General features: G+C 42.1%; 1 protein-coding gene across 9 annotated transcripts in view; it reads left to right on the forward strand.

Moving 5' to 3' along the window:
* ABCC1 (ATP binding cassette subfamily C member 1 (ABCC1 blood group)) overlaps positions 1-13,049 on the forward strand; it is a 58,231-nt gene that overhangs the window by 38,105 nt on the left and 7,077 nt on the right. For 5 of the 9 annotated variants that reach the window (XM_072023658.1, XM_072023656.1, XM_072023657.1 and 2 more), the window contains 8 exons: positions 272-449; positions 6,346-6,430; positions 8,228-8,366; positions 9,317-9,524; positions 10,161-10,471; positions 11,341-11,540; positions 12,026-12,152; positions 12,508-12,609. In XM_072023658.1, coding sequence (XP_071879759.1) covers positions 272-449; positions 6,346-6,430; positions 8,228-8,366; positions 9,317-9,524; positions 10,161-10,471; positions 11,341-11,540; positions 12,026-12,152; positions 12,508-12,609 — 1,350 coding nt within the window. Of the gene's footprint in view, positions 1-271; positions 450-4,823; positions 4,869-6,345; positions 6,431-8,227; positions 8,367-9,316; positions 9,525-10,160; positions 10,472-11,340; positions 11,541-12,025; positions 12,153-12,507; positions 12,610-13,049 lie in introns of all 9 variants that reach the window. The other 4 variants (XM_027469322.3, XM_027469320.3, XM_021271618.4 and 1 more) reach the window with 1 other exon arrangement.

Raw genomic sequence — 13,049 nt, forward strand, 5'->3', positions numbered from 1 at the left:
TAAAAGATTCTCCTGACTTTTTTTTTTTTTTTTAAGGACTTTTATTACAAAAATAGTGTTCCTGTATAATATTGTTTGGTTTCTCTAATCAAAATTAAATGAAAGAGAAGTCCAAAGACAAGAGCAGTCATTTTTCTTAAAAATGCTCCATGTGAGTCCATAGTTATTACTGTATTGTGCCCAGCATTCAAGCTGCGAGGACAGAAGTTTAACCATTGTATTTACCAGTTTGAGATACTAGAATAACTTTTTTTTTTCTTTTACTATGTAGACACGGGTTTTGGTAACCCATGCAGTCAACTATCTGCCCCAAGTGGATACAATTCTGGTAATGAGTGATGGAAAAATCTCTGAGATGGGCTCTTACCAGGAGCTGCTGAAGCAAGATGGAGCTTTTGCGGAGTTTCTTCGTACGTACGCTAATGCTGAACAAAGCATGGAGAACAGCGGTAAGCTTGCAAATAGATCCTCTTTTGGATAAGCTGATAAGTGGCATGTAAAGGGAGTCATGGTAAAGGGAAAACACTGATTGTACTGGTCGTGGAAGGAAAGTTAAAGGAAGCTGCTATTTCTTGTGATAAACCTCTAGAAACCTATAGATTTAGATGTTTTTAGAGGGCATTGAAGGTTGCGAGGTGAATGCACATTCTTAAATGTGGAGCAGTTCTGTAGTGAAATTCATGTTGTAGCAAAATTAAGTGGTTGTGAGGTCAAGTAGGAGTCAGCAGGGGTTTATACACATTTCCTTCTGATTCTTTATAAAGATAATTGCTTTGGGGATGGGGAAGAGGATGAAGCAGCTCATTTTTTTTTTATTTTTTTTTGCTGACACCCCTGACTCTTCCTTCTGCTTTTCAAACAGCTGTAAAGCTGTACTGGGGTAGGAATTTTTTTTTCCTCCTGCAGATAGATGTGGATTTTAATAGAGGAACTTAGCTGCCTTCAGCTTGTTCTCTTCAGTGGCTTGCCTGTTGTGGTTTTCTGATATCTTCCACATGTGAACGCGTAAGTGTGAAGGGTGTTTGCAAGGGTGCTTGTATAGTGCTGGCTGGGGTGCAGTTGTTGGTATGTGCTTGAGGCCAGTTTGCTAGCAAATACCTGTTGCTGGATGCTGAAGAGCAGGCTTTCCAGAAAGAGACTGAATCCACTTTTCACCTTCTTCCTTTTGGAAAACCCTTGGTTCCTACCCATTCTCTAGAGGGGAAAGCAGTGGCAATTTTTAATTGTACTCCTCAAATGCCTGCCACAGGAGACAACAGAAGTGGTGCCAAATTGAGCTGCGAAGCACTGAAGAGGTGATGGATGGCTGCCTTCGGCAAGGAGCTGCTCTAGATCGTGGTGTAAAAGTGCACGGTGTGAGGGCTGTGATGGTCTGCTTTATTCTCTGAGGCTGTCCTCTTCTATCCAGGCTGGCAACAGAGACTGCACTTGGAGGCTGTGAATGAGCAGTCTCTCCTGGATGTGCAGGGCTTCCTTGCACACATGCTGCTCCCCAACAGGGGGTTTGATGTGAGGGTGATGTGTTGAGCTCAAGGTCAGGATGCCCTGCTGTAGGCTAGCCTTTATCTCGGAAAGGTCACTTGGTACGTGTCAGATGTCACTTCACAAGTTGGGATGCTGGTTTGGGTGGGCGTTGTCTGTGAGCAGCAATTATTGCTCTATGGCTGGGGTCTCCCACTGTGAGGAGTATTACGGGAAGAGATTTTGGAAGCAAAATCTGGCTGCTGCTGCTCAGGGACTGGCTCGGCATTAGTTCGCTGGTAGTGAGCAATTGCATTGTGCATCGCTTGTTTTGTCCACTTCATTTCTTTCTTACTAAATTGTTTTTATCTCAACCCCTGAGCTCTTGTAATTTTACTTTTTTTTTTTCCTTCTCTTTTTCCCAATTCTCTCTTCCATCCCACTGCAGAGGTGTGGAGTGAGCAAACTGTGGTGCCTAGCTGCCTGCCGGTTAAGCCACAACAATTTCCGTCCTTTAATAGCCTTGTTCTTTTAGCCTCTTTTACTCCTCTTTCCAAGTACATGCTACTTGTTGAAGTCTTCACATTCAATGAAGTTATTTTTCTATCCCATTGCTTTACCAAATCTTCTCTTGGAAAGTGAGCCAGTGCTTTATCTTCTGCTACACTTGTCTGCAGGTGTCTAACACAAGGCACTTCAATATGACCCTGGTGATTCAGAAAGAATTGTCATATCACAGCAAACTTATTTCTCAGTTTTGGTTGAGTGATCTTCTGCCAATAGTAAAAAGTGAAAAATAGGGTGTTATTTGTCTGGCTCACAGGGATAATATTTATCAGATATATAAAAGACTGCTAAATATTATTTAAAAACACAGTTTGTTAGATAAATGCAGAACAAGCTGTGATGAGAGCCAGTCAGAGCTAGCTGGAGGGGAGCTGCATGCCTGCTTTAAAGAGGGGGGGACCACAAGAACACAGGAGGCTGTCTCTTACGCTACATCTTGGCAGCCTGCAAACATTGCTGGAGCTAAACAGAAAACTATGGGTTGGTGCTTTCTGGCAGGAATACATCCTGCTTTCTGCAAGGCTGGGGAAAACCTTTTGTTCTCCCAGGCCTCTGAGTTGGGGCTGTGAGCCCTCTCCCTGTTACCTCCCAGCTCTTTTCTCCCTTGGGGATTCCTGAGGATTACCTGCTTCTCTCCCATCCTCAGCTTCAGTGTTTTTTCTGTGCATGGGAGAATGCTCGCTCTGGAAAGTTGCCCCCACCCGGGTCTGCAGGATGACTGGGGAGGTGAGCTGCCCCTTCTTCTCCCTTGATGCAGAAGGCAATGGCAGCAACAGGGGATGCAGCATGGAGCACTGCTGCATTCACTTGTGAATAAAAGAAATAGATGCCTTGCTGTGTCTACAGAGTGTAATCTTCTCCAAAGCAACTGGAACTACCTGTAAGTGTATTTGCACAAAAAAGCATGTAAATTCATCTTGCTTTTAGCAGTTGTTCCATTCTCTGGATTTAATGTGGCTGACTTGGTGATGCCAGTGCAATTCTTGGCAGTGTGGGTTGTGTGGAGTCGTAGCCTGCCCCTGCCTGCTGTGAGCACGCCTGCCCCTTCCAGGCTGACAGCTCTTCCTGCAAAACAGGAAAAACAAATGGGTGTTTTAGGACTACCTGTCTTATGACCATCCATCCCTCAGCTCCCATACGAACTGAAGTACTGGATGCAGCCTTTTGTTTTAAGGAGCACAGGGATAGGGATTTTGCTGTTTTTTCCAGATGGCTTCACCATAAACTTCAGTTTGTTCTTGCAAAGCCTGGAGTTATTTTTAACATGTTTGTGGGGAGTAAAAGTGGTAAAACTTACCAGAACCAGACCACAAGGTTGAAATATTTTTAACTGTGGTTTACCTTTGGTCTTAACTACAGTGCCTGAAAGATGAAGTGTACAGCACAATTAAATCTAAATCTGCATTGCAATCTGTAGGCTGTACTTGATAGAGAGCAATGTGGGTTTAGGCCATCTCCCCAGCATTTGGCTCTGTGACTCTCAGCTCCGTTTTTATATCAGGATTGTCAGTAGAACAGGCTGACTTGGCTTCGGTGTGGAGAGAAAAGGGAGTAAAAGTACTCTGAGAACTGTTAAGGGTCTGGCCTGTAGGGCTTAGGTCTTGTATGTTTTAAAAGGAACTTTTTTGATCTGTCACTTGTAGGCATTCAATTTGAAAGTCTTTTTTTTTTTTTTTCCCCCTTACCTTTTGTGGACTTGATTCCCCAAGTTCCAGCTGTTGCCTAGCGCAAAGTTGAAATCTGAGCAGTGGAAAATGTGAATCTGATTGACAGAGCCTTGTTTGGCTTCTGTAAAATTGTCTGTTTTCCCCCTTACAGCTGCAATTGATAAAAATTGTAAAAAGTGCTAAGTTTGAAGATAGCTTCCTTGTTCATTATTTTTGTATTATAAATGAGGTAATAGTGTGTGTTTCATAATAAACATGGCCACTTTTGCATTATGGACTGGGGTTTTGCATCAGCAAAGGAAAGCGTTACGCCTTCATGATCCGTGTTGTTTCCCAGTAAAGCCCAGCACACCTGTATTTTGGGGCTGAGCCTCTTTATAACAGCGTAAAGCTGAGTTGGGCTCAACAGCACTACAATTGGTAGTTAGGATAGCTTGTTCCAGTGCCCTTCGGTAGGGCTAGGTGCTTCTCTCATTTTTGACTGCTTCTCTACATTTTGACTCCATGCAAGGCAAGAGTTAAATAGTGAGAAGTTCCAAATGCTGGGGAGTCAACCCCAGTGGTCATTTGGGAAGCACCTGCCTGGCTCAGGAAATAACCTCCCTTCCTCTTAATTCATCTGCTAGCAAAATGCAGCTCTTCTCTTTCATAAGGTAAAAGCTTTGCAGTCTCCAGATGGCAGAAGAAAATGCTGATTCAAGATGAGTGCTGGTAGAAGCTTGGAAGAGGGGAGTATCCCCCTGGTCCTTACTAATCTGCCCTTGCAGGGTGGCGATTGGTAACCACACAGGAAGTCTTTGCTGCCACAGGTCTCCTCTCACAGCAGTTCTGTACCTAAAGCAAGACAGTAGCAGAACACTTTCTAACCCCCCATTAATGTGTGTCTTGAAGGAAGTTTTGTGATCTGTCACTTGCAGCCACATGGTGAATTTTTTTCCTCAAAGTTGCCTTTTTATGGTTTAATGCAAGAGGTGGGATTAAAGGAGATCCATTTCAGTAAATTTGATCCTGCCTTGGGCTTCTGTATGTCTTTGTGGTTTAGGCCATGCTACTTTTATGCATTTGTGCTTGTAAAGGTTGAAAACTGGTTGTGTGTCTTCTGGAAAAAGTTAATTATTATGCTTTTAGACTCAGATCCTTCGTTAGAAGGAACGATTCAACCTCTGGAGACAGGTAACTACTTTTTTGCCTTGGGTTTTTACTAGTGCTTGTAGTGGAGCATTGCAAGTAGCTGAACTTTACAGAAGAGATTGAGTCGTTATTAGAACTTGAGCTACATAACATAAGGCATTGGCTTGGGTTGCATGTTACTCGTTTCTATGCTACTACAATGACTGGAGTGTCAATTTGTCGATAACTCATGCTAGCAGTGTATCTTTATCTTACTTTCACGAGCAAGCTTTGAATAACCTTTAAAGGTGCATCTCCCCCTCTGGATTTAGGAGTGTAGTGAGTGTACCCCGAGAGGGAGCACTCAGGATTGATCCCTGGAGGTTCCTTTTGTTCTCGTATGGGTATTCACACCCTATCGCTGTTCCCTATGCACCTGTTACACCTTAGGTGCATGCACCAGATTTACTATGGCAATCTTTAGTACTTTTCTCTCAAAAGAGGTAAATGCAGTATAAGTGCGAAACCTTTGTAGCCTGCAAGAAGGAATCAAATGTAAGAACTGTTAAAGGAGGAAGGTTTGCTTGTGGTTTTGCTTTTGTTCACATGGGTTTAGAGCTTCAGTGACGCTGGAATCCTTGCTGTTCCCATATGAGAGCCCTTCAGACGAAAATGTATCAAGTGCTTCAAATAACAGTCTCGTATTTGTTTGGTCTTATTCATATAATTAAAATAAGAACTAAGTCATTGAAGCTTTCCCTTTTTGTCATTGTTAGTGTTAGGAAATGATGACATAACTCAAACCTAGGAATTTTGTTCGTGACAATGTATTACGCTGAACTGAATTTGTAAGAGAAAGCTTAATAATTCAGGGTGACAGGTTTTGTGAAGTGTTAAGCAATTTGATGTGTGTTCTACATCTTGTTACAAATGGGGTAAAAAAACTTGTTTTTCTTCAGTGACATTCATAGAAACATCTCTGCCTAAATGAATCTGATTCCTATGGTTGCTTAAAAACAGGGGAGTTCTGTATCCTTGCTTCCTGCCTTGTTTTGAAGGAAGGCTCGAAGTTAATGTCACCTGCCATCTGTTCATATAGCTGCACTCCATTTGCTAGAGTGTCATCTTACTGTTTTGTGAAATGAAAATAATTAACAGTATTAACAATGTGGTTTGCAAAACAGAAGATGGTTGGAGTCGTTTTTTTCACCATGAGTCATAGCGTGACTTGGTATTGTGTGCTTTAACATCAAGTATATTCTCATAATTATGTTAAGTTGTTATTGCTGACCTACATTTGGTAGCAAAATAGAAAAATAAATATTCCTTGTCTTGTCAACTAATCCTGTTGGGGGTGGAATTATGTTGATTTGCTCATCTAATCAATTATCTGTTAGCATATGTAAATACTCAGTTGTGTTCTCCCCTTTGTTTGCACACTGGGGCTGCACCTGGCATTTTCAATTGTAATTAAACCTTTATGTCTCTTCCTACCATTTTCATATTTAATTTACTTTCTGTTTTGTTTCCCCCCCCCCAGATGCAAATAGTCCATCTGGAAAGGAAGGAAAGCCTGTAGAAAACGGAGTGATTGTGAATGAAGCCCCTGGAAAGTTGATGCATAGGTGTGCACTCTCTTTTTTTCTTTTTTTTTTCTTTTTTTTTGTTGTTGTTTTAATTTTCTGTCCTTTTACTCAGACGTGGATAAACAGTAACTTGGTATTTATATTATTTGTGGGAGGAAAATCTATCATGCCACACACAGCAGCCTGAAAGGGGTGAGGTTGGTGCTGATCCATGGCTCAAGGTGCAGCCAGTAGTGAGGCTGAAGATGCCTTCCCAGCAAGCATACGCACACACATAGCATGGATATGCATGACAGGCCACGCGGCTCAAACATTTAGAGCAACCACGCAAAGGAAAGGGCACCAATGACCTCATCCAGTTCCCCTCTCTGGCTGAGCAGGATGCAGGTTTACAAGTCAGAATGTATTACATATATGTACAAGGTGGATCCCTCCCGTAGCTGAGCTCAAACAGTTTGCTTAGCAGCTGCTGCTGGATCCCAGCCATCCATCCATTTGCTAAGCCCCTGAGGCTGCAGCCCTGCTCCTGCTGCTGGTACAGGCTGTCTTGCATATGTGCATACAGGGATGGCTAGGATGTCCATGGTCCCACAGCTGACCCGTTTTTGCTCCTCTGGGCTTGTGTAAATGGGCATATGATGGGCTGATGGTTCCTGTGGTGGCCCTGGGAGTCGTTCAGAAGGTTGCTTTTCTGCCATTGTCTTCCTGAGCTCCTTTGTGGGTGTGCAGAGGAGCACCTACCATATGACCTAGCAGTATTAATTTATTGGAAGAAATATTTACCTACAGCTGCAATATACACGTGCTCCATTTTAGTACTTCAGAGTTTGCACTTGTGGTTCTTGGCTGACCTTGAAGTTTCTAGTCTCAGCCAATTGCTGTGTGCAGCTTGGTATCCCAGCCCCTGCACAGTGTGGCACTGACAATTGCTGTTGAAGAAGTCTTCCAGTCTTGGGTGTTCTCACCTCAGAGCACTGTAACTGCATTTGTTAGATATGCATGGAATTTGCACGGTTTGGTGTGGAAGGCAACTCAATTAACGCAGCCTGGAGCGGAACACCTTGGCATGGTTTTACCAAGTATATAAAGTTAATCTAAAGACAAATACACTCCTTTCTCTTATCATGGTGACTTACTCTCAGGCTACTCAGCTTTCCATGCGCAGAAACCATTGCATTGTTATGAGATACCATGGATTTGGCTCACATAAAGTGGCGAGTACTATATGGTCTACACTGCTTTTAGTAGTCTTTGCAAGGGTTTGACCACTGACAGGTAGCAAGTAGTGCTATGTGGGCCTTTACCCTGACATAATACAGCTGCTGTTAACGCTTGAGTGAGTCCCAAGGCAATCACTGTCACTACCTTCCCAAAATCATTTTACAGCCAATGCCTTATTCTTCTGGTACTCTAGGAATACTGTGTTTCTGGAAGGTAATGAGTGCCCGGGAGTAAAATTGCCTGTTTTGTTGCCTGTGGTGGTAAAATTTTAGCATTTTAACAGCAGTACTGTTTATGACAATGTTGATGTTCACCATGGCATTTTTCTTTCTGGAGTTTGATCGTTCAACCAAGATCTATTTGTGTGCCTAACCAGTTAGCTTGTATCTGGAAATGAGTACTTGAGAAGTGAGTGCCAGGAGGATTAGGAGCGTGCAGTTGGGGGGGGGGGGTCAGAAGCAGTGGTCATCACTTTCCAGATGATGGCTATTAGGAGATAGATTATCACCAGACTAATGCAAGCTAGTGACTTGTAGCCATAGGCTGTCGAGGTCTATTTGTGAAGCAGACACTTGGCCTGTATTTTCCAAGACTAAAAATAAGTATTTGTAACAGGCAGCTCAGCAACTCTTCAACATATAGCAGAGAGACTGGGAAGTCACAGCACCACAGCAGCACAGCAGAGCTGCAGAAGCCACTTGCAGAAAAGAATTCCTGGAAATTGACAGAGGCTGACACAGCAAAGACCGGGAGGGTAAGGTCTCCTGTTCCCACTTCCTGCATTCTCTTTCAGTTTCAGAAAAGTCCACGTGAGGAGAAAAAAAAAAAAAGCTTCTGAAGAGCATGTAGTTGGGGTGAGAAAGAGCTGAGAGAATTGTGGGGCTCGCTGCTTGTTGTGCAGCACTTCATGAAAGTGTTGCTATGGTCTCTGGTCCCAGAGCAGAGCTCCAGGTTTGCTTGCAGAAAGAATGTTTACATCGAAACCTCAGCTTAAGATGATGAGTCTAACCACATCAAAGCTTGAAAGAAATGGCAAACTTGCAGTTTGCTCTTTTAGAAAGAGGTTGCAAAGTTGTAACAAATTAGGTGACCTGGTGAAATTTATCCTTCAGTGTAAGGAGCTGGAATTTACTCAGCTGAATTTAAGCCAATTTTCCACTGTAGACACAAGTATCTAATCCAAGGGTAACCCAGGGCTTTCTGAGAAACTGGAGAGTGTGGTTCCTGGGAAAATGGTAGTTATACCTCCTAGCAATGTTGCTGGAGTCCTATTTTACAATAGATCATAGAATACAAGCCATATGAAGCAAGGGTTTAATTAAAGGATATATAATCTTGTGGTAAAAAGAGAGAGACAAAATCTGGAACTCCCCAGTGAAGTTCTTGGCTCTGCCACAGATGCTCTGTGTTACTTCAAGCAGCGCTCTCCCTTTCCTTCCCTTGGAAGACAAGGGAAAGATGATGTGTGCCTGCCCTGGAGGGATACTGGGTTTGGCACATATCCACAGAACATCTTGCAACTTGTGTTCCAGGTCAGTGGCTTTCTAGCATGTCATTGTCATGTTTGTCTGGCTTGATGCAGGAATGTTAACTTTAAATAGTGGTTGAAAAAAAGGGAACTTGCTGGCTTTGAAACTTAATCTTCAAAATGAATATGTAAATAAAAAAATATATAAACACATTTTTACTCCCTTCTGTCTTCAGGTAAAGGCAACAGTATATTGGGACTACATGAAAGCTATTGGACTCTTTATCTCTTTTTTGAGCATTTTCCTATTCATGTGTAACCATGTAGCCTCCCTGGCTTCCAACTACTGGCTGAGTTTATGGACAGATGATCCTGTTATCAATGGAACACAGCAGTATACAAATGTCAGACTGGGAGTGTATGGAGCACTGGGAATTTCTCAAGGTTTGCCTGGTTTACCTATTGTACTGTTAGCTGGTTCAGAATGTTTCTAATGCTCTTGGTGACCTCGTATCCCCAGAACTGCAGCAGCAGTTTTCTAAGTCCTGAGTTTTTATTTCATAGAAAGACAGATAACTTGTTAAAACCAACAAGTAAACTGACATATAAAACTATTCAGTCTGTTTAGTTACTGAATTTGTTCTTCTTTCATTCATACAAAACAAGAACAAAAGTGGTTGCAAGTAGACTGATAAGCCATGCGACAAAACATCTGATCTGAGAAATGGCCCTTTGGCCTGTCAAAAAAGTATGCTTGCCTGGCTTGCAGGGACAGTATATCACAGAAGGCCTTAGCTGTGCTGCTGTGGTCTTGCTGAGCTGCATAGGCCAGCGTTTTCTCTGATTGTATTACACACCACTTTTTTTTTTAATGGAGAAAAATACTTCCATGAGAGAAATGTGCTGTTTTCACTGAAAAAGTTTTTAAATTTCTTTAAGTAATTGCCAAGTCTAACGGTAGTGAACTCCAATTCTTGGGGTTATTGTACTAGATATGTGCTAATTCTGCGTGATGACAAAATGAAGGAAAATGTTTTGTGTGATAGATGAGAGCAGTTAAAAACAAGTCTTCTGTTCCAGGTATTGCTGTATTTGGCTACTCGATGGTTGTGTCAATAGGGGGAATATTTGCTTCACGACATCTGCACCTTAACCTGCTGCACAATGTCCTCAGGTCTCCAATGAGTTTCTTTGAACGTACACCCAGTGGAAATCTGGTGAACCGTTTCTCTAAGGAGATAGATACCATTGACTCCACTATTCCACCAATCATCAAGATGTTCATGGGCTCAACGTTTAATGTCATTGGGGCTTGCATCATCATTTTGCTGGCCACACCTATAGCTGCTGTCATTATTCCACCTCTGGGACTTGTCTACTTGTTTGTGCAGGTAGGGGCTTGGCCAAGGTCATCTGGACCAGCAGTTACATGTCCTCATGTCCTCTACTTAAGACAGTTGTGTTCTCACTCTGGAATAGGTCTGGTTTCAGTATGTTTGACTTGTCATGCTTCACTGACGGTGTTTTGCATGGCTTATTGATTAACTGCAGCAGAGCATTTCCTTTTGTTGTCAAGTGTAGAATGACTTCTGTGTGTAAGAGGTAATACTTTAATACCTAAGCAGGCTTTATAAAATGCCATTAGATTTTGAGGCAAACTGCATATATCTCGTTGCTTAGAGCCCATATGTGAAAAATCTGTGAACTTTTCTAAAGCTTTCTTCCAAATTAAAGGGTTGGGAAGACCTTCAGAAAATTACATTCCTGCTTGTGCCTGTTTTGTCAGAAACGTGTTTACTAATCAAGAGAAGCAAAGGCAGCTTTTCACTCCTGTCTTACGTAGGCAGGATGTGCTTGCTTCACTCTGCTTTACTGTTAGGAATCTGGCAGAGGGAGTACAAATGTGAGAGAAGGAGCTGATTTATGGCTTTGATTCTTGAATTAGCGAATCTGTAAAGCTCCACTAGTAAGTCATAAAGGCAATGAGGCACAATTCAGAGACTCAGTTTTGTACTGTTTAAGTTTCCAAAAAGAAAGTGGCTATCACATGATACGGTTCGGTTGGCAGTTGTTTAAAGACTGTCTTTATGTATGTAGTGTGATCTTTTTAGGCCTAGAAGTGTTGGAGAAGGCATGTATTTCTGAATATATGTTGAATCTCTGTAACTAACAGCTTAAATGGCAGGGAACTCTCTCATGATTCCCTCTGTCTTGTCAAATGTAATCTGGACATAACTAATTTTCATATTCTGACTTGCAGAGATTTTATGTGGCTACTTCTCGCCAGCTCAAACGCCTTGAGTCTGTCAGTCGTTCTCCTGTGTATTCTCACTTCAACGAGACCCTCCTGGGAGTCAGTGTAATTCGAGCCTTTGAGGAGCAGAAACGTTTCATAAAGCAGAATGACATGAAAGTGGATGAAAATCAGAAAGCTTATTATCCAAGCATTGTGGCAAACAGGTAATAGTGGGGTTGAAATATTGAAAGAAAGTTACAAAGGGAGGGTATGGTTCTATTGCCTGTCTGCCTTACCAATCAGCTGACTGTATTTGTCCATGGTAGGGAAGCCGTTGTGGATGTTTCTTTTTGCTTAAACTTGTGTTATAGAATTAAAGGTGATTCTGAATTTCTGTTCTTTCTAAGAGTTCCTGTCTTCTGGGTAGTATTTATAAAAACTCTTACTCACTGATCCCAATGTAACCACATCTGCTTTCTGAACTAAAACAGGAATTAATGTCCCTAAAGAATTTGTTCATTTTGGATGCCTCTAGGTTTGCATGCTGCTGGAGTAGGACCCCAAATACCTTACAGTTGCGATGTCACTGGCAGTACTCAGATGCCATATTACTAAAAAGCAAGATGTGTGACAACATTGGTTGGCTGCATTCCTAATTCTCTGTGGATGAGTTACTGGTAAGATGAATGATGTCTTCTCTGTCTTGCAGGTGGTTGGCTGTCCGGCTGGAGTTCGTGGGGAACTGTATTGTTCTCTTTGCGGCATTGTTTGCAGTGATTGCACGCAACAAGCTCAGTCCAGGATTGGTTGGCCTTTCAGTGTCCTATTCGCTGCAGGTAATTTTACTGTTAAACAAAAAAAGCTATGAATTGTCAGACTGCATCAGAAAGCCAAGTTCTTGGTCAAGCTTCAGAGGGAAAACTAATGTAAGGAATACAGAAAGAGAATAAACCCTACAAATAAAAAACATCTGGAAAAATGGGGGATTGCATGTGTGAGGAGATGTGACTAAGACGACTCATCCTATGCATGTTAAAGGCATTTGGACTTCTCTCCTGTCCAGCGCTAATTAACCAAAATCATATCTGTGTTTGTACATTCCATGAACTTGCAGAGTTTTTTGTTTGTTTCTTTTTTTAATTGCAGGTAATGTGCTCAGTGTAAACTGCTTTTAAACTTCTTCTCTTGCAGATTACAGCATACTTAAACTGGCTAGTTCGTATGTCATCAGAACTGGAAACCAACATTGTTGCTGTAGAAAGAGTCAAAGAATATGCTGAAATGGAGAAGGAGGTACGGTGCGTCGTCCACCACAGCTAGCACTTGGTGGATGTTTCTAGGACTTGTGGCTGTATCATTCGACATGAGATTGCATGCAGCCTACCTGGGTGTTACAACCAAGTCTGTAAGAAAGCAATGGTTGCCTTAATGCTTGTAAAAGCTTGTCCTCTGAGCTGAGGGGTTTGATAGAATTTCGTGCTCTCATTGATCTCTAGAGATAGGCAGTGTCTTAAGGATGTGCTGGGGGTGCTCTTATACTCCAAATATTTACAGCTTGTTATTTAGGAAGTTAATCTGCTGTTCTGCCCTGTGTTAAGCAGTGGAGTTGTGCAAATCTGGTTTTGTTTTCTTCAGTGATTAACCAATTTTTTTTGTGTTTCTCTTTTTGCTCTCAATGGGAGGAGTAAAGAGGATTTAATTTTCTGTTTTAATTCAAATCACCTAACAAGTCA

This window comes from Anas platyrhynchos, chromosome 15, assembly GCF_047663525.1.
Source record: "Anas platyrhynchos isolate ZD024472 breed Pekin duck chromosome 15, IASCAAS_PekinDuck_T2T, whole genome shotgun sequence".
NCBI classification, from domain to species: Eukaryota; Metazoa; Chordata; class Aves; order Anseriformes; family Anatidae; genus Anas; species Anas platyrhynchos.